The sequence below is a fragment of the Amblyraja radiata genome, chromosome 25, assembly GCF_010909765.2.
Source record: "Amblyraja radiata isolate CabotCenter1 chromosome 25, sAmbRad1.1.pri, whole genome shotgun sequence".
Taxonomy (NCBI): Eukaryota; Metazoa; Chordata; class Chondrichthyes; order Rajiformes; family Rajidae; genus Amblyraja; species Amblyraja radiata.
The window spans coordinates 15,697,378-15,724,414 of record NC_045980.1 but is presented as its reverse complement, the minus strand read 5'-3'; the positions used below and the strand labels follow the sequence as shown (position 1 = coordinate 15,724,414).

General features: G+C 39.9%; 2 protein-coding genes across 4 annotated transcripts in view; one reads left to right on the top strand and one right to left on the bottom strand.

Moving 5' to 3' along the window:
* Nucleotides 1–18,322, bottom strand: morn3 (MORN repeat containing 3). Of its 3 annotated transcripts, XM_033043242.1 has the most exons (7): nucleotides 18,181–18,322; nucleotides 16,420–16,498; nucleotides 15,439–15,897; nucleotides 10,833–10,990; nucleotides 10,093–10,252; nucleotides 6,035–6,219; nucleotides 1–2,304 (listed from the first exon to the last, which is right to left on the bottom strand). In XM_033043242.1, exons 3-7 carry the CDS (start codon nucleotides 15,581–15,583, stop codon nucleotides 2,200–2,202), a joined length of 753 nt encoding a protein of 250 aa, XP_032899133.1. In that variant the 5' UTR covers nucleotides 15,584–15,897; nucleotides 16,420–16,498; nucleotides 18,181–18,322; the 3' UTR covers nucleotides 1–2,199. The 3 variants fall into 3 exon arrangements, with proteins under 3 accessions (XP_032899133.1, XP_032899135.1, XP_032899134.1); XM_033043244.1 differs by lacking the exon at nucleotides 18,181–18,322 and having other exon boundaries at nucleotides 16,420–16,673; XM_033043243.1 differs by lacking the exons at nucleotides 16,420–16,498; nucleotides 18,181–18,322 and having other exon boundaries at nucleotides 15,439–15,945.
* A 5,641-nt stretch (nucleotides 18,323–23,963) lies between these two features.
* Nucleotides 23,964–27,037, top strand: part of tmem120b (transmembrane protein 120B) — a 42,787-nt gene continuing 39,713 nt past the window's right edge. Inside the window, exon 1 of the mRNA XM_033043241.1 lies at nucleotides 23,964–24,093. Coding sequence (XP_032899132.1) covers nucleotides 24,031–24,093 — 63 coding nt within the window. The 5' untranslated portion in view covers nucleotides 23,964–24,030. The remainder of the gene's footprint in view (nucleotides 24,094–27,037) is intronic.

Below are 27,037 nucleotides of genomic sequence, written 5' to 3'. Positions count from 1 at the left end.
TGCTGTTCATCTGAATTTTATTAGAAATACAATAACAGTACAAAATGAAATAAGTTGTGGAGAATGGAAATCAAAAATATACAGATGCTGTAAATCAAGCAAAGACACGATGTTGGAAACGCAGTACAGGCTGCAACTATGGAAAGAGAAACAGAGTTTACATTTGAGGTCAAAGACTGTCAATGATTCTTCAACTTGAAATGTTAATCCTTTTTTCTTTGCACAAATGCTGCTTGACCCAAGTGTTTCCAGCATTTCTGGAATTTATAAAGAACTCTGTTATAAATGTGGAATTGCTCAAGAGGACACTTTTCTTGTATTTCTAATGCATGCTTTTACCCAGCTTCATAATGTGCATAATTTTCTATCATTTAGGAAACACTTCAATATTAAAAATGGCTATTATTTCTTACATCATTATAATTGGTTTCTGTATTTGAACCTCATAATCAAGCATGCTCAGATCTCTGATGCTGGACTAGCAGATTTGCCCAATGCACATTTAATTCACCTTTTTGAGACATTACACAGAACCATTTGGATTTTTGAATAATGGATATAATATAGCCATTCCGAATAATAGATTTTACTGTAGTCTCATTAGTAACAGTCAATCCAGCTCAAAAGGGATGTTAATATAGAAACTATATTTACAATAGAAATAACCCATGTGGCCTTCAATATCGGTCCAAAGGACCCATGTTAAAATATTCTATTTATTTTTTTGAATATAAAGTTGGGGTATTTATTTGTTTTTAATTATCAACATGTAGTGCAATACAATTGTTAATGTAGGAACTTTTTTTCCCTTGATCTTTAGCCTTAGTAAGTTGTAATTGGTTTTTTTTTAAACCCTGGAAAATCTGAAATATACACAAAGTAATCTAGTAGATACATTAGAAAGAACTATAGGGCGGTACAGTGGTGAAGCAAGTAATGTTGCTGTCACATAGTGACCCAGGTTCAATCCAGATTTCTGGTGTTGTTACAGAAGTTTGCACATGCTCCCTGAATTGCTGTGTTGCTGCCTTCAATTCTTCTTGAGATGATTTTCAGAACCTGGATCCATCTTAGTTATAAGCATTTGAAATCTGTCAACTTTTAACAGTGTATTTGCCTATGCCCAAATTATTCGACTTGAAATCTTCAGCTGCCTAGAGGCTAAATAATATTCCCTTTTAAACTGTACTAGTTTCTGGAATAAACTTATTTTTAAATGAAATTAAATCTTCCTCAAAGTGATCACACCTGATCTTACGTCCTGGCACACTCACCAAGTGTCAACCTTGAGTGATTTCTAGATACATGACGATCACTGCGTGAAGTAATGTAACACTTGTCCACAGATGTCTTCACACAAACAGCAACTGGTTATTGAGCTGGACACACAAGGGATCTTTTGTTCCTATTCACCCTTCCCCCAAATTTATATTTAGTAGGTTTAAACATATAGTTTCCCCGGAAGAAAATTGGTTTTAGGTTTTGATCTATTTCAGTATTAAAAACATTCTAACAATTACATTTGTTAGAATCACTTGCTGGAATATTTGTTGTTAATTGCAAACACAAAAAACAAGTTCAGAAACTGGAAATTAAAAAAAAATCCATAGTCTACTAAGATGATCTTCATAAAGAGATGAGTACATATTTGGGTGCATTTTAAAAACCTTGGGGTTTTACTTCTTGCTTTGGTACACTGAGAAATAGAATTGTGATATCTATAAATTTCAGTTGAAATCGGCTTAAGAAAATATGAAGCATCACAAAAACTGGAAACCTCAATATATTCAAGATATCTCATATGAACTGCTGATGGTAAGTTTGGTGGACCTGATGGAATAGGTAAGGCAGGTAAAAATGGAAGCATGTAAACAAATTCTTGCTTTGCAGATCAATTTTTAACTTGGTTATCAATAATGTAAGTTTACCAGCAAGGATGCAAAGTAACTGACCACCATAATGGAGAGCCCTCTACAAAGCAGTTACTCTGTTTAACCATCAGGTATTCTAATGATGCATATTATTGTGACACAGAATAAATGCTACATTGTTCTGCCATCAATATCTCAAAACTTCACAAATTGCAGATGCGCCAACAGCTGAGTACTAAATGATTAGTTGAAGAATGACCACCAATGACTTGTACAAGTCATTCCGAAAAGGCCAGGCATTCACTGCGAAAGTTGAAACGTGTCATCTTTAAGTTGTAGAAGTGATTAAATGTTGACTGGTATTCTCATTGATGCCATCCAGGTACTTTGATCTGGCTTCCTCTAATACACCAGTAGAGTCTCTTAGTTTTAACTGCATTTAAAAAAAAAAGGAATATATTGTAGCAGCTACAACACTTATGCAAAATATTTAAAATTTTAAATTTAACGCATATGGAGTGACTGAATACATCTAGATCAAACATTTCAAATCTTAGTTTATAAAAAGCAGAGGTGAGGCAACTTTTTAAAAGGTTTTAAAAAGAGTGAGAAATTACACATTTTGTTTAAGTAAGACCCAGGGAATTAACATGGTGCATAAAGCAGCAATCCAATAATATTTTAATTTTTTTTAGTTGTGTTAATATAATAAATCTGGAGAGCTCAAACGGATGGAATGCCACGTGAATACTCCAAGTTACTTGTTGTGCCCTGAATCAATGTCCTGATGCACGGTCTCGACTGAGATGTTGATTATCCCTCTGCCTCCATAGATGCACTGACCCACTGAGTTCCTCCAGCAGTTCACATTTTGCTTGAGATTACAGCAGCTGCAGTCTTGTATTTCACTTTCAGTGACATGGACAACCTACTGATACAACAAAACAAAGTGCTGATGGAACTCAGCGGGTCAAGCAGCATCTGTAGAGGGAATGGACGGACGACAATTTGGGTCAGGACCGTTCTTCAAACTGAAGAATCATTCACTGGCTGTGTTGTAAAACCAATTCAATTCAATTCAACTTTATTGTCATTGCACAAATACGAGTATAGGTACAACGAAATGCAGTTTAGCATCTGGTCATAGTCATAGTGCAAGATAGTAGAAGTAAAAATACAAAATAAGCATACAATAAAGTTAGAAAATACTGGTTAACAATGTGTGGATTGTGGATGAATTAAAACTGGTACATAGGCAAATAACTGTATACAAATGGGAGAGTCTAAAGATAGCTAGCGACAGGACTCTGAGTTCAGCAGTGTAATGGTGTTGTTGAAAAAGCTGTTCCTCAGCCTGCTTGTGCGAGACCTGAGGCTCCTGTACCGCCTCCCTCATGGGACGAGGGCAAACAGTCCATGGTTAGGGTGAGAGGGGTCCTTGATGATTTTCCCGGCCCGTCTCGGACACCGTTTTCGATGGAGGGCATCCATGGCAGGGAGCGGGGCACCGATGATGTGCTGAGCGGTTTTCACCACCCGTTGCAATGCATTCCTGTCAGCTGCGGTGCAGCTGCTGTACCATACCGTGAAGCAGGTGGTCAGGATGCTTTCGATGGTACAGCGGTAGAAGTTGGACAGGATCTGGGGGGACAGGTGAGCTTTCTAGAGGCTCCTCAGAAAGTAAAGGCGCTGCTGCGCGTTTTTGATCAATTTGGTGGTATTGAGGGACCAGGACAGATCCTCTGAGATGTGTACCCCGAGGAATTTGTAGTTGGAGACGCGCTCCACCTCAGTCCCGTTTATGTGGATGAGGGTATGTCTGCCACCTCTGGTCTTCCTGAAGTCAACAATGATTTCTTTCGTCTTCTTGGAGTTGAGGACGAGGTTATTGTTGGCACACCAGGCTGCCAGGTTCTGGACCTCCTCCCTATAGGCTGATTCGTTGTTGTCGCTGATCAGTCCTACCACCGTGGTGTCATTGGCAAATTTTATGATGGTGTTGGAGCCATACTTAGGGACGCAGTCATGGGTAAAGGAGTAGAGGAGAGGGCTGAGCACACAGCCCTGTGGCACGCTAGTGTTCAGTGTTAGAGTGGAGGAGGTGAGGTTGTTGATCCTAACAGACTGTGGTCTGTTGGTGAGGAAATCCAGTGTCCAATTGCAGAGGGAGGTGGTGATGCCAAGTCCGCTGAGTTTGGTGATCAAGCTGGCGGGGATGACAGTGTTAAAGGCGGAGCTGAAGTCGATGAACAACAACCTGATGTAGGAGTTGTTGTTGTCCAGGTGGGTCAGGGCAGAGTGCAGAGCTCTCTCACATTTTTATACAGGCATATTCTCAATCACCACTCAGAAGGCTACCTATATATTTTGGAATATAATATGCTCAATAAAATCAATCTATATTCAGAAGTACTATACAAAAATAAACAAATGTGTTCAGCTAGAAATGAATATCATAACTTGTTAACAATAAGAAATAAAAGGAAGAATTCATTTCTTATTAAAATATTCCAACGGTTTTGCTTATGAAGGTTAATTTAGATTGTATGAGATCAGTAGATTTTGGAATGAAGAGTTGAAGGTAATCACACTGTTACACAAAGTGACAGGATGCATCTTGCATGTTGGTTTTCAGGGAGATTACAAAACCAATGCCCGTGCAGATCCCCAGGCTGTCTCCAGGTTACAATAGGGTTCTGTTCCTGAGAATTGTTCATAATCCAAACTGTTTGTAACTTGGAAATAAATAAATAAAATAAAAGTGTGTGAGCTGTGAGCAGGCATCGGAAGATCGGCTGCCAGCTGACCTCCCTGACTCAGTGAGTGAACGTTTGCTCAGCGCCTCCAGTTCTGCTGTGCTTAACCTGCCAGATTATAGTGGCTCAAGTGGCGGGGAGAGTAGGCATATCAAAATGCTCTGTTCCCACCTGCCAGCCTGCAGCCCCATAGCATCTGGCAGACCCATGCCCATCCATCGCGCTGGTCTCCCAAACATTCGATCATAAGTCTGGGGACCTGTAAGCCCGGCGTTTGTGACCCAAGTAGGCCCTGTATTGTTATACACAGAAAAATACAACAAAGCAGAATGGCAGCAGCAGATAACTTAAGAAGAAATTAAAGGGAAAGTTGAGCAAATTTTAGCACCAAAGAAATAAAAATCACACATTAGAAAGCATTGTGCAGCCCATTTTATCAAAATATGTAATTCAAATAATATGAATGTCAATGACGCAATGATCAAAACAGGTGCTTGGAGAGAAAGAACACTAAAATAATCTTGCAGAAATAACTTTCAGAATAATGCCTTCCAGAAATGGGTGGCGCAGTACCTCACAGTGCCAGAGTACTGGGTTTGATCCAGACTTCGGGCACTGTCTGTATGGAGTTTGCATGTTCTCCCTGTGACCACGTAGGTTTCATCCGGGTTCTCAAGGTTTCCTCCTACATCCGAAAGATGTGCAGGTTTGTGCGTTAGTTCACCTTTGTAAATTGCCCTAGTGTGTAGGGAATGGATGCAAGAATGGGGTAGCAGAACGGGCGATCGATAGTGTGGACGGTGGGCCATAGGGCCCGTTTCCAAGCTGTATCTTTCAATCAAATAAGCCTTATAAAATTGTGCATCTTTAAAAATATTACAGAATCAGATTATGTAAGTAAAGGAACGTTCAAGAATATCTTTTGGACATTGGTGATAAGCAAAGGAGTGAAGTCAAATACCAAGAAAGTGTGTAAAGAAATAATAAAAAGCAGCCAGTTACATTTGTGAGCTATCTGTGGAAAAATTGCTCTATTGTGAATTTTATAGTTTAAGGCTTATCACTTGATAATATTTGATCTAATGGTACTTACTCTTTTATGAATAACCTTTGAAACCATTGTACTGTAAGTGATTGGACCAGGATGGCCCTGAGGTCAATGTTAAATAGTGCATGACATGTTTGATGGGACAAAGGATAATGGCAACGATCAAATTTGAACATGCATCAGAGTGTCTCAGTAATGAAAGTTAACCATATGTGCTACTTTATTTCAGTAAATTAAATATATTGAATGGCATCTTGCCATTTAATTCTTGTTTCTAAAAGTGAAGGTAAATTGTATGTGTGTTTTTTGGCGGGAGGAGGGATGGATACTCAGTAAAATAAAGTAGCTGTAAAAGATACCTGTGGTATTGGATAGAGAGTGGGATCAATAGCATCTTCTCGGCCAAAATCGATCATTTTTCCACACTTTGGAATGTCATCTATCCAAACACCATCATATAGTTGACCTTTCTCAAAGAAGAAGAACTTTCCTGTCCCGTGTTTCATTCCATTTTTCCAGAAACCTTCATAGCGACTGTCATTAGCTAAATAGAGGATGATTAAAATGATATACATTTTTTTTTAAATCAAACATTGCATTACAAGTTCAAGAGCTACAAGATTTAAAAAAACATAGTATCCCACTGGTATTGTTTAGAATTTCAGCATTCTATGATATCAATAAAATATTGGTGACATTAACTATTAATTTTCAATTGTGCATGAGTAACCAGGTGTAGCATCAACTTGTTCTATCCGCAATGGGTACATGGTGGTAGACACAAAATGCTGGAGTAACAGCGGGGTGAGGCAGCATCTCTGGAGAACAGGAATGTGCAGTCTGAAGAAGGGTCTCGACCCGAAACGTCGCCCATTCCTTCTCTCCAGAGATGCTGCCTCCGCAAAGGCAAGAGATGAAAATGAGACAAAAGGGTATAAGTCAAGTCACTTTTATTCCTATAGCACATTTAAAAAACAACTCTTGTTGGCCAAAGGGCTTTACATTGGTGGAAGTACTAACGTTATACAACAGTGGTTCATAGATTAAGTACATACATAAATACATACATATAGCCCTCACTCAGAGGACGTCAAGAAAGGCTTGAGAGTAAAGATGAGTTTTAAGTCTCGACTTAAAGGAGTCGATGGAGGGGGCAGTTCTGATGGGAAGAGGGATGCTGTTCCACAGTCTAGGAGCTGCAACTGCAAAGGAGCGGTCGCCCCAGAGCTTATGCCTGGACCGCGGGATGTTCAGTCGGCCGATCTGAGGGACCTGGAGGTGGTGTGGTGAGTAAGCAGGCTTTAAATGTAGGTGGGGGCAAGCCCGTTAAGAGCTTTGTAGACATAAAGGAGGATCTTGAAATTTATTCGGAACCGCACAGGGAGCCAGTGGAGGGAAGCCAGAATCGGGGTGATGTGGTCCCTTTATCTGGTGCCCGTCAGGAGTCTCGCTGCGGCGTTTGGACCAGTTGCAGGCGGGACAGGGAAGATTGGCTGATGCCAGTGTAGAGGGAGTTGCAGTAATTTAGGCGGGAGGAGATAAATGTGTGGATGATCTTTTCGAGGTCATCAAACTGGAGGAATTGTTTTATTTTAGCTATCGTCCGAAGCTGAAAGAAGCTAGCTTTTACCCCGGCATTGACTTGTTTGTCAAATTTCAATGCTGAGTCAAATATCACGCCAAGGTTTTTGACGTGAGGTTTGAGTAATGGGGAAAGGCTTCCAAGGCTGTCTGCTATCATTTTGATTGAGTCCGAGGGGCCGAGAAGGATTACCTCAGACTTACTCTCGTTTAGTTGGAGGAAGTTCTGGGCCATCCAACACTTTATATCCTCGAGGCAGCGGATAAGGTTAAGCAGATTTAAGATGAAGAGAGAAGAGGAGTGAAATATTAAGCCAGCGGAAGGGTTGTAGGTGGATATATTAGGGTCCAGACAGGAAACGTCACCTATCCATGTCCTCCAGAGATGCTGCCTGACCCACTGAGTTACTCCAGAACTTTGTGGGGGGGGGATTATAAATTGCCCTCTGCAGTTGATGCAGTTTCATGTTTCTCCGATCTCCTCTATTTTGAAGCTTGATTAGTAGTTGCATCAGCCAAGTTGAATTACCTAAATATCTGGGACTAATCCATGACTTCACTTTGTAAGGTCACTGTACAATATACAGCCGTCATTCATGTGACATAATACATATCATGTAGCAATGAGAGGATTATATATCAACATATGTTGTAATGCTGGCACATTAAGTTTAGCAAGTTATTTTGATCAAGACTACATGTACAGCTTTTTACAATTCAGAGACAAGTGATCAGAATAATTCCTCCACTGATTGTTCAGCTTGAGATAACAGACTATAGTAGCTGGGATGAAGTGCATCTCCGGAGGAGTTTTGGGAGCTAAAGACTAAACTAAAAAAGGAAATCGGAAGGGCAAAAAGGGGCCAGATGATAGCTCTGGAGGGTTGCATTAAGGACAATCCCAAAAGATTTTATAAATACATAAAGGGGAAAAAGGTAACTCGAGGGAGAGTGGGACCTCTCAGGAATCAAAGCGGTCACATCTGTGTGGAGCCACAGGAGATGGGCAAGGTCCTAAATGAGTATTTCTCCTCTGTATTTACCGATGAGGAAATTGGAGCAGTCAGGGTTACTGTCGAAGAAGTACTGAAGGTACTGTCGTGTTTGAAGGTAGACAAATCTCCAGGGCTTGACCTGATAAATCCCAGGACATTGTGGGAAACTAGAGAGGAAATTGCGGGAGCCCTGGTTGACAGTTACAGGAGACGTGCCGGAAGACTGGAGGGTGGCAAATGTTGTACCTCTTTTCAAGAAGGGCTGCTGGGAACTATAGGCCGGTGAACTTAACATCTGTAGTTGGTAAGTTACTGGAGAGTATTCTGAGGGATAGGATATACAGGCATTTGGATGGGCAAGGGCTGATTAGGGATAGTCAGCATGGTTTTGTACGTGGGAGGTCGTGTCTCACAAATCTGATTGATTTTTTTGAAAATGTGACCGAGGGGCCTGTTTCCACACTGTATCACTCTATGACAAGATGCAATTTATTACTGACAATTATAAAATGCTGTGGCTTGAAAGTAAACAACTTAACTTGGAGTAATGGGCATTAAGTTGAACACAATTCAAAAACCTCAGGCTAGTTTGGGAATTTAATGAAAGTTTCCCTCCCAACTTGTACAATATGGAAACAAGGAAAAGATACATTAGACACAGCATGGAAACAGGCCCTTTGGCCTACTGAGTCCGCACTGACCGGCAATCACCCTGTACACTAGCACTATCCTGAACAGGGGGGACAATTTACAGAAGATAATTATCCTACAAACTTGTACATGTTTGGACTGTAAGAGGAAACCGGAGCAGAGTAGAAAACACGCGCAGTCACAGGAAGAACGTACAAACTGTACGGATAGCACGCATAGACTGGATCGAACCCAGGTCTACGGCACTAAGGCAGAACTCTTCAGGATATAGAATTTTTTGGTGAGACAGAGAGGGAGTAAAAGGGAAGAAGTATTGAACTGTTAGTCAAATATTGCATTACTTCACGATTGATGAATAATATAGAACACTCCTCAAATGAGGCCATATGGACAGAGATTATAAAGGGGAAGGGTGTTTGCTGAGACTGTGATAGCACTGGACAAGGAGCAGAGGAGATTCACCAGGATGTTATCTGTGATAAAACAGTTCAGTTATGAGGTGGGTTGAGAAGTTACTGTAAAGTCTGTTTCCCTGGAGCAGAGGAGGTTTAGAGAGGACATGACTGAGGTATATAAAATTATGATGGGTATAGATAGGGTAAGTGCAAGAAACTTTTCCCCATATCAGAGGTACTTAAAACTAGAAGGATGGCAACTGGTCAGCACAGACAAGTTAATCCAAATGGAATGTTTCCATGCTGTATAATTGTACAATTTTAATTTCAGAAAATTTGAACCACAATGAGTTGAAATATCTTATGTTGCTAAATGGAACTGGAGAGTATAGAGATATACTCTATGTGATAAGTTGACTGTAGTTTTGTAGGATAGTTTTAGAAATAAATATCGTTTTCCAAAAACATATTAATGGTTCAATATTACTGGTTAGTGGAGAGCAGGTAAAAGACAATTCATTATCAAACAAAGTCTGAAGAAGGGGTTTGACCCAAAACTTTGTCTATTTCCTTCGCTCCATAGATGCTGCCTCACCCGCTGAGTTTCTCCAGCATTTTTGTCTACCTTCATTATCAAACAAAGATGAGATCTAGAACTGGATTGATTTGATCAGCAGAACTTTTTTTCTTATCAAACTTTTTTTACTGTATTCAAGTCAATTTGTCATTGTTCAATTTACAAAATTTGTGACCATCTCAAATAATCCGAGTAAGTAATTGTAAAACATTGCTTACCAAGGCGGAGCATTCCTTCACCATTGGGCAAGTCATCAGACCATTCACCTTCATATGTAGAACAATCTGCATAGAACATTCTACCCCAGCCATCTCTCTTGTCAAAATACCAATGACCCTCATAAATGTCATCATCTGAGTAAAAGTTGGTTCCTAAGCCCTGCAAATGTATAAAAATAACAAAGATCAAAATAAAAATTATTATTCTGCAAGAAAAATAACTAATAACACTCTTGCACGTCCACTGAAAAATGCGGGTAACAAATTAAAAAAGTCATCTGAACGGCTTTCGGTCCCATTTATACCTTGTTCTAAAGCTAATAAAGCATCAGCATAAAGAAGGGTCTTGACCCGAAATGTTGCCCATTCCTTCCCTCCAGAGATGTTGCCTGTCCCACTGAGTTACTCCAGCATTTTGTGTCTACTTAATTTATTTCAGCTTCTTGTTTTATCCACCATTTCTGAGCTTTTCTGTTTTTTCGTGTGAAGACAGTTCCAAAATGCTTATTTGATATCTCTGCCATTTACTTATTTCCTAATATAATTTCCCCTGTCTATCTCAGTGTGTAAGGGACACATGTTAACTTCTGCAAATATTGGTATCAAACTGTAGAATCTGATACTGGTTATTTTTGCTTAGATTACTCTCATTTTCTTCTTTTCTTTCCTTAATATGTTATTAAAAACATGCTATACAGAGCAATTAATTGAAATCATGAATTATGAAATTAGATGCTCACATGTCTTTTGTCATTTTTCCATTCGCCCGAATAAACCTTTTTATATTCTCCACTGACTGGATCTGGTAAACTGTAGGTTCCAAAGCCATTTCTTTTTCCATACTGCCAATCACCATCATAAATGGCACTGTTAAATTTCCACTTCTGTGTCCCCTTTCCTGTTTGCAATAAAATATAAATAACAGGAAAAGATTTAAGAGTTGGGAATTAATGTTTTCCTTTTTTGAGGTTTTCAAACCAAACTTAAAAAAAATAATTCAGCAATAACAACGCTCGTACCACAATTCTTACTGTGCTAAAAAAGGTTCTCAGTTTTTAGTCACATTATTCTTTGATACAGTGTCCCTTTGGGGCAATTGTGAAAGATTTTTACTTATCAAAAACAACCCAATATCTTGCCGGATTTTAAAAAAATGAATTGCGGCTCTGTAATTATATCAAAAGACAATTCATCATAAGCAAACGCAACCAGCTGTGAAGAAATTCAATTTAGACCATATAATTAAAAACTTAAGCCAATATTGTACAAAAAATATATTTAAATTTCTTTACATTAGGGCCGAGATACTGAGAAGTGTCAAGCATTTTAAAAGCTTCATAGACCACTGACTGCATTCCCCTCTAATATTCCCCCACTCTCAAGTGACCCATAGATTCTTGATTGTAAATTTTAAATGGAAAAATTACATATGGAATAATTTGAAAACATAAAAGTGGTTAAAGTAATAGAATACTTTTTTCCCCAATATGCAAAGGATCATCTGTCAAATGACAAACTGTTCAGAAAAAGAGATACTGAAGATACCTTCTTTGCACCGTATATTTTTTTTTGATGAACTGAATTTAAAGACATTTTCACACTTCTTAAGTATTGTGTGGGGATCACAGTGTAAATAACAGTCAACAGTACAGAAACAGGCCCTTCATTCCATCAAGTGCTAGTTGACCATCAAGAATTATTTATTTATAGCACCATTTATACTAATCATACACTAATTCCATTTTATTCTCCCTGTCTTATTCACTCTATCAATTTCTCCCACACTCTACCACTCACATAATAGATAATTAATCTATTTTAGGCCTGCGAAACCAAACAAAATTACCCAAGGAAGCCCAACACAGTGTAATGTAAGGGTTAAACAGACTATGTCAGCTAAAATGGAGTTGTCAGTTAAATTAGCAGCACGACATTTCAAACCCAGCTTAGGCAAACAAGTAGATGTTTTTGAAGAATGCTTAGGCTAACTCGAAGGGACCAGTAAATCATGAGGCCACATGTGAGGTTAATATGATAAGCTTTGCCATCCTAGAGACATCCGAGACTAGCTCGGCGTCCGATAAGACACATTACTAGAGCCAGGATGTTTAGGCGTTAAAAAACACTGAAATAGGCAGGCAAAAGGGCATAATAAAATTACAAAAAAGGAACGAAAAAGGCATTTATTGACAAAAAAATGCATAAAAGGGCATTTATTTCCACCACCAAAATATGGTTTAAAGTGATAATATAAAGGTATCCAACATTAAATGAACAAAGTTGCCTGGTTGCACATAATTACTAGCATTTTTTTCAAATTATCTGATGTTAAACTATGCCGTCTATCAGACAGAATATGCTTCAATTGTGAAAAACTTATTTCTACCTCAGCTGAGGTCACTGGTGCATACCCGAAAAGAGCTACAGACTATATTCAAGTCGATATCTTGTGCATTACAACTACCTTTGAGAACTTTAGCTATGTTTTGTATTTCTTCAAGATCTTTGTTAGCTAAAATCACTCTCTCACATTTTTCTTGCATGTCTTTACCGACATTGCCAGGATCTTTACGAATATCGTCAGTTACTTTGTTGAAAACCTGTAAGTTATTCACTAATGTTTCACCACGTTTCTCAAGAGAAGTTATAGCTTGTGGGAAGTTTGCAAAATTGGAAGCAATAAACACGAGATCGCAGTGGAGAGACTTTTTCTGCATGATTTCACTGACGATCCTGACTGCAGCAGATTCTTCTTCTTCAAAATAGTTGACAATTTCTTTTATCTTTTCAAAATTTGCAGCATAGCCGAGTACAGCAGAGAGCCATGTACCGCACCTAGTCAAAACGGGCTGACAAGGTAGCGGAATCTAGGGAGCCATTTCCTTAAACAACTGCACAGGAAGAATAAGTGCTTTGAGGAAGATTTTCCTGACATTGGAAACTAGACGATCGACATTTGGAAACAAGCTACGTATGTGCTTGGCAATTCTATGAAGTACTTGAGCTAAGCATGTCAAATGCAACATTTTGGGGAATAAAACATTAAGTCACAAACAGAATATATCGTGTTTTATACCTTCTGGCCAAAGTATAGCAAGTGAAGATGTAAACAACTGAGCAATAGTTGAGCTGTTTGACTTCTCCAATACTTCCGATGTCAACAAATACTCCTTTGATGATTGACCTGCCTCCAGTACCTATGACCACATTAGCAACATATCTCCCCCCAACACCAGTTGTCTCGTCTATTGAGATCCATATTTTGTTGCATGCAACTTCATCTCTAATTTTCTGCACAACAATGTTGAAGTTGCTGTCAACATAATTTTTCCGTAATGATGACTCGTTTGGTATATGTTTCTCTGTGAATTTCTCTAAAAAAACCTCTGAGAGATTTGTTTTCTAATTTCCACAGTGGAATTCCAGCATCAATGAATGCCTTGCACAGATCATTCGAAAACTCAGATTTGCGACTGGAGCCAGCAGTAAATGTAGTAAGGAGACAAGCTTGGGTAAGTCGCTTGGGTAGTCTACACCCCAGCGGTATCAACATTGACTTCTCTAATTTTAGATAGCCCTTGTCTTCTCCCTCCTCCCCAGCTCTCCTTCTAGTCCTAGTGTCTCCGCCTCTTCCTTTATTTTTTGCCCCCCCCCCCCACATCAGTCTGAAGAAGGGTCTTGACCTGAAACGTCCCCTATTCCTTCTCTCCATAGATGCTGCCTCACCCGCTCAGTTTCTCCAGCATTTTTTGCCTATCTTCGATTTTTCCAGATCTGCAGTTCTTTCTAAAACATTCTATTCATAAGTATATTCGAAGGTGGCACCCCCGGTTTCACTCTGGTGGTGGAAGTTTTCTTGTAAGTTATACTATGTTAACACGTTAATAATAACATTAATATTAACGTGTTAACATAGAAAACATCATTGTAATCACGGTACAACTAGAGAAAACAGCATGACCTTTTAGCAAAATGGCCATAAAAGGCTAATTAAGGCACTCAATCGTGAAAAAGGCGTTATCCTAGTGAAATCATCAAAAAAGGCATGAAAGGGCACATGGCATTTATGGCAAAATCCGGGCTCTACACATAACGCATGTCATTATTGTACCAAAGGATAGCTAATTTGACATAGTCACCTGTTGTTCTTAGAGATAAAAGCTATGATAGAAGTGCGTGCTTCTACAGCTAGAAGAGAGCACCTTTGGGGAGAGAAAAGAACTTCACCTTCGGGGAGAGAAAGGAGCTTCACCCAGGAAAGCTTGGACTGTGATGTGTGCCAGTGCAGACATCGAATACTCAGAGGGGTGTGAGGCCTGTTATTTTGATTTGTTACTTTATTGATAGTTGATAGTTTTTCTGTATTTTACTTGCATTTGCTTTAATAAAAAAACCCAATTGTGCTCTTCAGAATGTGCTTTCTCCATTCATTGATCCGAATCCTTGAATCCTGCATATATTTTGTTTCAGTCACAGGGAGAATATGTTAACTCCACACTGGCAATATTGCAGTAACATCTATTCATCAAAGTATTTATTTGCCCTAATTGATCAACACTATTAAACAACAGCGAGTAGTTGTCATTTGTCAGCATTTGTTCCCTCACCTGCAAACCTGCCCTCAACTTCTTCCCATAATCCACCTTTGATTTATCCATGCTATTCAATGACATGGCTCCAAATTCATTTTGTTCTGCAAGCTCTCTGAGCATACTGAAGTTGCCAGTTCTGTGCTTATCTGACCCAAATGTTCAATATCTCTTGCACCTTCAGATTACCAAAACAGCATTTATAACTGTCATCTTCCAGTCTCCTGTCTGCAGCTGTGAATAGAGTTTTAGAATGGTTTTAACAACATGATAGTGAGCTGGCATAGGGCAGTGGTCATGGTGAAGACAAAATATTTAAACAATTGATTTGAAGGAATCTCATTGCTCAATTGTGAATGCAATAAAATGATAGAAATCACCAAATTAATATTTTAGACCTGGCTACAAGAGACCTAGAGGAATTTATATTTGACCTCTTCCGAAGGGAACACGCATGTGTTATGTAAGTACATCCGAGGGGTAAGAGTAGAAAGTGTTCTGTTTCTCTTGGTTTCCACTTCTGTGAACAATTTTCCTTTTATTATTCTGGTGTTAGCTCTTCAAACTTCTATCCTTTTATATATTTCCTATGGTACAGTAGTTTAGTATTTATGTTACCAGATCCACTCAGGTCTCAAGAATTATTATTTTTTTATGTCTGGAAAGAAACATGACACAGATTTGCTACAAATGTCGTTCCGTTTGTTTTTTAACACTATACTCAGAATGGAATGTATCGGAAGATTAATAATCTTACCATGTTTCTTATTGTCCCGCCATTCTCCTGTGTATTCATTCCCGTTCACTGTGTAAACGGTGTTTTTCAATCCGTTTTTCTGTGCATTTTGATCCCAATCTTTCCAACGATTTTCTTTAGGCTTTCGAGGTCTCAGAAATGGCATAATGTATTGATGGGGCTTTGGGTAACGATGTTGCCTGCACACATCCGACCAAGTGTGTGCTAAAGGATTAGTTTGTTGCCAAGGCAACAAGTTTGGCTTTTTTTTGCAAATGTGTCACACCAGTTTTCAAGTAGAAAAGTTCAGAAACCAGTATTTGAAAGATCTGGCCACAAATCATTTCATAAATTCAAGCATCAACGCAGCAGGATATTTAGCAACAATCCATGTGGTTACTGACGCTCCTGTGGGACTACAATGTGCGCCTCGTTACTAGGGCAACTGATGTATGTCCTGTGCTTTGCCACTCGTGGAGTCTTCTTAATTTAAAAACAAAAAACTAAAAGAAAAGCACAAAACGTGGTTAAATTAAGTTTAGTTTTATTAAAATAGTGTTTTACAATAAAGTGTCGGGTGGGCTACGTCATCGTTTGGTCATGTAGCCCTGCCCATCTGAGAATTGTCGAGTTCGCAGTCTGCAGGCTCGATGTGTATGTCATTGAATGTGAAATACCGACTTTAAAATTATTGTTATGTACTTTAATAAGTTGCAAATTATATATTTAAAGGTTCGAGTACCTGAAGAGTTTCGATGTTCAAAGTTTATGAACTTAAGTGAAGATACACACAAAATGTTGGAGTAACTGAGCGGGTCAGGCAGCAACTCCGGAGAAAAGGAATATGTGACGTTTCGAGTCGAGACCCATCTGCTGTTCCTTCCTACACATTTTATGAACTTAGTATTTAACGCGGAACTGTTTATGTGGACAACGGTACCGTGTTACACTTTATCTATTAATCTAACTGAATTTTACTTCATGAAGTCGGTGGCCTCTAACAGGTTGTAATAGCATTCAATTTATGCTGATCGTCTATAGAATTCGCCCAGCTCCACTGCCACACACGATAAAATTATGCCTTCAAAACAGAAAAAAACTATTCATAACAATAATGTTTACCTTAGATGTTAACATCTCTACATACTTCCGTATGGATATATTGCTTTATGGTGAGAGAGAAGGTACTTTTGGAATGTCGGGTACATTTCTGCTACTGTTAATTGATAACTTATTAGTGGCAGTCATGAATCAATAATTTTCAGCGTAACATTGAAGATTGTATAATTACCCAATAAGATAGCGAAAGAAAAAGGGTTCTAAGAGTAAACCTAGCAATTATAGACCTGTTAGTTTGACTTCAGTGGTGGGCAAATTAATGGAAAAGATACTTAGAGATAATATATATAAGCATCTGGATAAACAGGGTCTGATTAGGAACAGTCAACATGGATTTGTGCCGGAAGGTCATGTTTGACTAATCTTCTTGAATTTTTTGAAGAGGTTACTAGGGAAATTGACGAGGGTAAAGCAGTGGATGTTGTCTATATGGACTTTAGTAAGGCCTTTGACAAGGTTCCTCATGGAAGGTTGGTTAAGAAGGTTAAACTGTTGGGTATAAATGCAGGAATAGCAAGATGGATTCAGCAGTGGCTGAATGGGAGAAGCCAGAGGGTAATGGTGGATGGCTGTTTGTCGGGTTGGAGGCAGGTGACTAGTGGGGTGCCTCAGGGATCTGTGTTGGGTCCTTTGTTGTTTGTCATGTACATCAATGATCTGGATGAAGGGGTGGTAAATTGGATTAGTAAGTATGCAGATGATACCAAGATAGGGGGTGTTGTGGATAATGAAGAGGATTTCCAAAGTCTACAGAGTGATTTAGGCCATTTGGAAAAATGGGCTGAAAGATGGCAGATGGAGTTTAATGCTGATAAATGTGAGGTGTTACACCTTGGCAGGACAAATCAAAATAGGACGTACATGATAAATGGTAGGGAATTGAAGAATACAGTTGAACAGAGGGATCTGGGAATAACCGTGCATAGTTCCTTGAAGGTGGAATCTCATATAGATAGGGTGGTAAAGAAAGCTTTTGGTATGCTAGCCTTTATAAATCAGAGCATTGAGTATAGAAGCTGGGATGTAATGTTAAAATTGTACAAGGCATTGGTGAGACCAAATCTGGAGTATGGTGTACAATTTTGGTCGCCCAATTATAGGAAGGATGTCAACAAAATAGAGAGAGTACAGAGGAGATTTACTAGAATGTTGCCTGGGTTTCAACAACTAAGTTACAGAGATAGGTTGAATAAGTTAGGTCTTTATTCTCTGGAGCGCAGAAGGTTAAGGGGGGACTTGATAGAGGTCTTTAAAATGATGAGAGGGATAGACAGAGTTGATGTGATCAAGCTTTTCCCTTTGAGAATAGGGAAGATTCAAACAAGAGGACATGACTTCAGAATTAAGGGACAGAAGTTTAGGGGTAACATGAGGGGGAACTTCTTTATTCAGAGAGTGGTAGCAGTGTGGAATGAGCTTCCAGTGGAAGTGGTGGCGGCAGGTTCGTTGGTATCATTTAAAAATAAATTGGATAGGCATATGGATGAGAAGGGAATGGAGGGTTATGGTATGAGTGCAGGCAGGTGGGACTAAGGGAAAAAAGTTGTTCGGCACGGACTTGTAGGGCCGAGATGGCCTGTTTCCGTGCTGTAATTGTTATATGGTTAATGTTTCAAATGAATACAAAGGAATTTCCGAACTTACCTGATCTCCCGGTTGCCGCACACTTTAATTCTCCTTTCCATTCCTACACAGACCTTTCTGTCCTAGGTCTCCTTCATAGTCGGAGTGAGGCGAAACGCAAAATTGGAAGAACAGCATATATTTCGCTTAGGCAGCTTACAGCCCTGTGGTATAAATATTGATTTCTCTCACTTCAGGTAGCACCGGTATTCCCTCTCTCTCTATTCCTCCCCCACTCAAGTCGCACTAGCTTCTCGTTTTCACCCTACAAACCAAAGATCTTAGAGCAGAACTCTGCTCTAAGATCTTTGCTACAAACAGCTGACAATGGCCTGTTTCTTTATCATTGTTACTTTTTTAGCATATCTTTTATTCATTGTTCTTTATCTCTCCACATCATCCTCTATATCTCTCGTTTCCCTTATCCCTAACCAGTCTGAAGGATCTCGACCCGAAATGTCACCCATTCCTTCTCTCCAGAGATGCTGCCAGTCCCACTGTGTTACTCCAGCTTTTTGTGTCTATCTTCAATTATATTTAAATGTTGCATTTAAATATAATCCATAATTAAATAAAGATAGAAAGAAAATTATCCAGTTCTTTATATTAATTACAAGCCCACAGTAGAAATTATATAGTCTACAAATAACAAAAATACAAATAAAAATAATAACTCCAATTATAAAACTCATTTAATGCAACAATAATATTCCACTGCATTTCAATAGAAGAGTGGCCAATAAGGTTCAGATTGAGACATTGAAGATATGTGACAAAACGCCTAGTCAAAGAGGTTGGGTTTAAGGAGTTTTTCAAAGGAGTAGATTAAAGGTTGAGAGGTAGAGAGATAATTATGGTTTGGAACCTCAGCAACAAAGGTGGAGCATTTGGAAGGTTAGTCAGACTAAGGGGGGGGGGGGCAAGCTAACCATAGTTGGAAGGATTTGAAAACTAAATAGGAATTTTAACATCAAAACATTGCTTGACAAAGAGATAGGTCAGCAAACATGGCTAAATGGAAGAGATAGGTCAGCAAACATGGCTAAATGACTAAATGGGAAGTGTGTTATGACCACACGTTACTTTTAAGCTTATGGACAGTAAAACATACCATGACTGATTAGATGAAGTTGACACAATAATTAGCATTCTAGCAACAGATATGTAGAGGCTAGCTCTGTTATAAACATCCCAATGTCCGCTTATGGAGATGGCCAAGGGCCATCTACTTCTCCCCTTCCCATACTGACCTTTCTGTGCTGGGCCTCCTCCATTGCCAGAGTAAGGTCACATGCAAACCGGAGGAACAGCACCTCATATTCTGCTTGGGTAGTTTACAACCCACTGGTATGAACATTGAATTCTCAAATTATAATGGTATGAACATTGAATTCTCAAATTATAATGGTATGAACATTGAATTCTCAAATTATAACTTCCCCCTCTCCCCTTCTTTCCTCCCCTCCTGTGGCCCACCTGGACACGCACCAATTATCCCCTCCCTTTCTTCCTCTGGCTTCACAATTCACCACTCCTCAATCCATTTGTCTCACACCTTTTATCATCTCTGGCCTTTGTCCAACTATCTACCTATCAAACTCCTACTCGTCTGTGTTCAAATATTACCTGCTACCCTTTGACCTGCCCCTTTTCACTTCCAGCTTTCTTCCCCCCTCCCCCACACAATCAGTCTGAAGAAAGGTCCTGACCCAAAATATCACCTATCCATGTTCTCCAGAGATGCTGAGTTACTCCAGCATTTGTGCATTTTATGCATGTGCAGTTCCTTGTTTCTGCAATTGATTATGGCTTTGGTCTTCCCTATATTTGAGGAAATCGCTGTTGAAAAAAGTCTGACGGTATAGACAGCAGAGGAGTAAAGAGAGATGAGGTAAAACAGGGTGATACCATTGTACGTGTGGACTCTTGTTGTGTATTCAATGATACTGAAGGCCAGCATGTAGAAATTGGAGGCAAAGTTAGGTTTGATCCTTGGGGATACCAGCAGCTAGAATGTAAGCATGGGATAGGAAGCCATTATTTTGAATCTCACATTAGAACCAGGCAAGACAGAAACTAGGTAAGTGAAGTTTCATCCAGCCGGATATCATAAAAAGGCTTTAGAAGAGTACGGTGTGTTTACTTGTTTGAAAGCACCCATTAGATTCAGAAGTAAATTAACCAAAAGGTGATGCAATCAGAGCCAGACTTTGATTGGTCCTGTACTGTGTCAGAAACAGACTATTGATCAAAGGGATTCAAGAATAAGAGACAGGTAGAATGAGCATATCAAGGATTTTTGAGAGGAAAGTCACAGGTGTCTTGCCATTGAAAACGGAGGTTTGTAGACATTTTGCAGAGGGTAATCAGTATCTTGAATTCTTTACCTGAGAGAGTTATTGAGCCCAGATCATGAGAAGTATTCAGAATAGAGGTAGATAACATTTCAAAACATTGGGAAATTGAGGGCTATAGGGAACTGGTACAGAAGAGCTGTGGCCTGTGTAAATCAGTCAGGAATATATTGAATAACAGGGCAGGATTAAGAGGCCCTAGTGGCCTGCTCCTGCTCCTATTTTCTTCTAAGGAGGGGAGAGCAGCACTCCAAAAGAGAGAAGTGTTAACAATATCAACTAACATAGTGGGAGGGAAGGTGCATGGTTGGTTGTTAAGTGGGAACTAGTTCAAAGAAAGTGGTAGCTATCATTGAATTAGATGAATTTGCAGAATTTGTGAGGGACAAACAAGAAAAACTAGAGAAGGGTGTGAATTTGGACTTGGAAACAATCGAAGTTTAGACCAGTGGGGTGGTAAGAAAGGAAAATGGCAGAAGCAGAAGATAGTTTCAGTCTTGGTGGCAATACAAATCCACAGCTCCTGTCACTAGTTAGAAGTAGAGGTTTAGGGAAAAGAGTTTAAAAAGGCAATTTACAGTGAAGTAGCCAAAGGGTATCTTTGCAATCAAGGATGATCATGGAATGGTGACTTCTTCTTCTGTCGTATGGTGTGCACAGCCTAAAGTTGTAGGACAACTTGTTCTATTTGATCTTATTTGATTGTGCACGCCGGGTTGATTGCATTCGTCGAAACAGAGCGGACCACGTGAAGGTTGCAATCTTCCACCCCATGGAATAGTGACCAATTAGTTAGAGGCGGACCCGATATTTCCTAATATGACCTAACCAGATCTTAAAGTAAATGGCTAAAGTAATCATTTGTCTCATGAGCAAAAACAGATGAAGACTATTACAGGGAAAATGACCAGAGTTCGAGACATTAATTGTTTTAATGGTGATTGGCGCATTAAAGTTTGTAGGGAGGATTTAAGTGAACAAATCACTGGTTGCAGAAATATCAATATAAGCAGTGAGGCAGAGCTGTGAATTTGAAAGTGCAGTTGTAAGTAATTTGGATAGAAGTGAAATAAGGGGGAGGGGTATAATGCACAGAACAAGGTGAAAATTGAAGTGATAGGCTCAGGCTTGGAGTGATATCACAACATAAGAAAATTCTCTAGTTGCATTGGCTTTTAGGATATATAAATTGTGGCAATACACAAGGAATAGATAGGAGAAAACAGGAGTATACTGGGGATGGGTTTACCTAAGATCTAGGGCATATCAGTCATGATTACATTGAATGGAAGGACATACAGTTCCTTGTATGTGAATACTTGGCCAATAAACTTATTCATTCATGCATTCACAAGGCATGCTCCTGTTTTATTATGTTCATATGTACACAATACTCCAAATGTGGCCTCACTAAGGTCCTATATAAGACCTCTTGCCGGAAATTCGAACGAAAAAGAAAAATGCTGGAAAAACTAAACAATCAGGCAAGGGCTGTGGAGCACCAGTATCGCTTTCCCACATTTGATGAAAGGTCATTAACCTGCCACCTTAGCTCTTGCTTTACACAGCACAGTTGATGCCCGAGGATCCTACAATTTCTATTTTAAAATCTGTTCAGCTATTTTCTTGTTTTTCAAATGTATGCATCAACTGAAACATCTATCTATACTTCTATCTTCTATCTATACTATTACTAAAACTCTCATCTTGACCACTGTGTTGTATTTAAATTTGCGCAAAAACGCTACCCTATGTCGCTAGGATTTTTAAGCCACCTTACTCACCGTTCTCCTCTGCTCCAAGCGCACCAAGTTTTGTTCCGATTGGTAAAATATTAGAAAAGTTATTGGTCTGTTATTCGCCAGGTCGGCAATGTCCCTTCCGGCACCTGCTATCAATCATCGGCCACGAGAATAAAGCTGAGGAGCATAGTGAGCAGAGGCTGTGCTCTGCGAGCGGGATCGATGTTCTGTGAGTGGGGGCTGTGCTCTGTGAGCGGGGCCCCACACCACCCCCTCCATCCTTTACACCCACCTCCCCTCACCCACTCCCCTACCCCACACTCCCCCTTAACACACACCCCTCCTCCCACCACACACCTCCTCCCCCACAACCCCCCATGCCATCACCACCCACTACCCCCACCAACCCCATCTCCCCCTACCCCCACCAACCCCCCCCCCCCACCCTACCCCCACCATTCCCCCACCATTCCCCCTACCCCCGCCTGAAGTCATCCCCCGGCTACCGAACGCTCCCGCCGTTGCGTTGGGGGAACAGGTGAGTGGTGGAATATTGCGTTGGGGGACCAGGCCTCCCGTGTGACTGGGACCCAACGGATCCCACTGAGTCAAGTACAACTTAAAAATTGTTACTCAGGGGTGTGTCTAAAAGTTATAGATCATATTTTGAAATAAAAAGTACTACGAATTACAGTACAGCAGTGAAACAGGCATTTTGACCTAACTCGTCCATGCCAGCAAAGGTAGTCCATCTGCTTTTGGTCCATTTCCCTCTAAACCTATCCAAGTCTTTTTTAAATGCTTTTATAGTACCGCCTTAACTATTTCCTCTGGCAGCTTGTTCCACATACCCTGAGAGATAAAGTTGTCCCTCAAATTCCTATAAAAAAATTTCCATCTCACTGGTTCTTGATATCCCCTACCCTGTGATAAAGACTGTGCATTGACCCTATTTATTTCACCCTATCTATTGATTAGAACATAATATAACACTAACCTAAACAGATATGAGCATGTATTTGATGGCATTAAGGAATTTGGGTTTTGCACGTATTAGATATTAATTTATTGATTTTTAAAATAATTAATATGTATCTGTGTGTGATTGTATATACAGACCTACAGCAACTAAAATGTCATTATTCTGTGGTGGGTACAAATGGGAATTGAATACTTTTTAGCAGAAATTGGCCATTCGGCCTCTGAAGTCTGTCTACTCTTGCTCCTGTTATGATGTTCTTATATATACACAATACTCCAATTGTGGTCTCAATACGGACTTGAGCAAGGCAAGGCATCCTTTTTCTTATACTCCGCTTGCTGGAAATCCGAAAAGAAAAAAATGCTGGAAATACTAAACCTTGCAGGCAGTTTGTGGAGCACCATTATCTTTTGACCCTTTACTACACTCTCTGAAGAAGGATCGTCATCATCTTGATCCGAAACGTCGTCCATTCCCTCAACAGATGCTGCCTGACCCGCTAGGTTATTCCAGCACTTTGCGATTGTTTTAAGATGTTAAATCGGTGATAGATGTTCACCAAGGCCGAGACCATTCGTCCCGGGCGGCTGGTCCGCGATGCTGCGGCCATTCGTCCCGGGCGGCTGACCCGTGCTGCTGCCCGCTGCAATCGGAATAAAGTGGGAGCAGCGCGAGACAGCGGGTGGGCCGGCGGTTAAGCGGCGCGCGCCCGGATTCTCGCGCTGCTGCAGTGGGCCGTTGCGCTGACGTCACCGTTTCCCAGCAGCCCCTGCAGCACGGAGCCGGCTGGACAATGTCACTGCAGCGCTTCCATGCCGAGTGGCTAGAGCTGGACAAAGAATTTAACCAGCTGCAGGTAAATGGAACCGCCTGCGTTAACCGGGAGGGAGAATCAATAAGATGTCGATACGTTTCATTCGATGACATCGACTCGCCAAAGCTTTTCTGGGCGACTTTTTAAGCTTTGCAATGCTGCTTGGTGCTCCAATCACATTGCCCCCATAGGCTTTGTCTCTCTCTGTTGCTGGCAGATCCCTGGGCTGGAAAACTAATTGTCCAGATTGAAAATAATACTTTAGCTCAGAAATTTGCGGTTAACAGGATAAATGATATTGTGCATTTTCTCTACAGTATTTAATTCTTCCTTATTATATAAAAAAAACCTTTAGGGTTATTGTATTGCAAATCCACTTAATAAAACAATAACTTTTCAGTAGAATGTTCCTCAGTGTCAATGAATCTCATTAAGTCACTTACTTATCAGAATATAATTTTAGTACAGTGCCCATAAATTCCGTGTTGTCAAAGTATAGAAGGAGATACAGTTCAATTTGTGTTTGTTTAATTGTCTGTCAGGATATGGTGCTGTCAGTAACACTAAATTATATATTTTTTAAACCTTGATGTGTCTCGAAGGTTTTAATTTGTTGCCAGATTGTTGAGTGAACAGTGTAAGCTTGAGAACAAATTTTAAATCTGAATGTCCTTTGCACTCAAAAGGTTTCAAGGTAATGTTTAACATACTCTATTTTAATTATCACTTTGGTTGACTAAAATTGTGAGTGTATATAAGAACATAATAAATAGGAACAGGATCTTGAAATAGGAACTCGCTAAAACAGGATCTTAAAATGTGATGTACATTTTAGGATAAGTACAACCACTGTTGCAATAAAATTTGAGGGTTTCTTTGTAGAACATTACATACAGTACCCTGCATAATGTTTGGGACAAAGACCCATCATTTATTTATTTGCCTCTGTACTCCACAATTTGAGATTTGTAATATAAAAAATCATATGTGGTTAAAGTGCACATTGTCAGATTTTATTAAAGGGTATTTTTATACATTTTGGTTTCACCATGTGGAAATTACAGATGTGTTTATACATGGTTCTCCCATTTCAGGGCACTGTAATGTTTGGGGCACATGGCTTCACAGGTGTTTGCAATTGCTCAGGTGTGTTTAATTGCCTCCTTAATGCAGGTATAGGAGAGCTCTCAGCACATAATCTCTCCTCCAGTCTTTCCATCACCTTTGGAACTTTTATTGCTGTTTATCAACATGAGGACCAAAGGTGTGCCAATGAAAGTCAAATAAGTCATTATGAGACTGAGAAACAGGTATAAAATAGTTAGAGACATCAGCCAAAACTTAGGCTTACCAAAATCAACTGTTTGGAACATCATTAAGAAGAAAGAGCACTGGGAAGCTTACTAATCACAAAGAGACTGGTAGGCCAAGAAAGACCTCGACAGTTGATGACAGAAGAATTATCTCTATAATAAATAAAAATCCCCAAACATCTGTCCGACAGATCAGAAACACTCTTCAGAAGTCAGGTGTAGATTTGTCAATGATCACTGTCCGCAGAAGACTTCATGAACAGAAATACAGAGGCTACACTGCAAGATGCAAACCATTGGCTAGCCGCAAAAATAAGATGGCCAGGTTATAGTTTGCCAAGAAGTACTTAAAGAGCAACCACAGTTTTCAAGAGAGAGTTACATTTAGCTCTTGGGGCTAGCGAAATCAAGTGATATGGTGAAAAAACAGGGAAGAGGGACATTTTACATGAACAGCCATGATCATATTGAATGGCAGTGCTGGCTCAAAGGGCCGAATGGCCTATTCCTGCACCTATTTTCAATGTTTCTGTGCTTGAGTATATGGCAATAAAACTTGACACGTGATTTTGAAGCATTCATGCACGGTGGAGGTATATTTTGGTCATAGAGTGATACAGTGTGAAAACAGGCCCTTTGGCACAACTTGCCCACACCCTCCAACATGTCCCAGCTACACTACCTGCTTTTGGTCCATATCCTACCAAACCTGTCCTAACCATGTAAGAGTCTAACTGTTTCTTAAATGTTGGGATAGTCCCTGCCTCAACTACCTCCTCTGGCAGCTTGTTCCATACACTCACCACCCTTTCTTGTGGAAAAAGTTACCCCTTAAAAAGTTACCTCTTAAAAATACTTCAAACAAAAAACATTGAAATCATACTTCTACAATGCACTAAAATAATTTTAATACATCAAATTTCAAAAAGTCCCTACCGTGGGAGGGGGGACACCCCCCTCCCACACCTCCACTCAGTTGCTCCACTCCCTTGCCAGTTACCCCCAAGGCCAGTGATCAGAGATCACTCAGCCCCCCCACTTTCAAAAATACTCTGCGCCCCCTCCCCGGTTCAGACGGAGAACGCTGCCAGATGTGAGCGGGGAACTGAGGCCAGTTGTCCATGATGTCTGGATCCCAATGCTCAGCACGTCGTGTTTCGGATTTTATTGATTTGTAATTAGCCTGATTTGTAATTAGTTGACAAAACCTTAATTTATTAATCCAGAATATCCAGGGGGATAGGATAAGTGTAATAATAAAATGACATGCAAGGAGTCAGGCTGTCAGTCACAACATACAGCCCCGATAACCCATTATTTCCTTCAGTTAAATATTGGGAAGGTAGCACTATTGTCATTTTCCACTCAACTATTATGTTTGTTTACCTCGCTGACTATTTCTAACCACCACCCCCCCCCCCCCCCCCCCCCCCCCAAATTCCTTTGACAGGTTGAATAGAAATGTCCCCAATCTCGTTGTTTTATTAATTGAACATCCTCAAGGAGTGTAATCAGATGGAAACTGATTCAGATGCAATGTTTAAGAGCTTGTTCAAAGAAGGGGCATATTTTAAAGGAGTGACAGAGATACTTGCAGGAGAATGTGTGAGGAGGTTATTATTTGTCTTTAGTTTTAGCTTGAACCAGGACATCTGAAGATTCAAAGATTAATA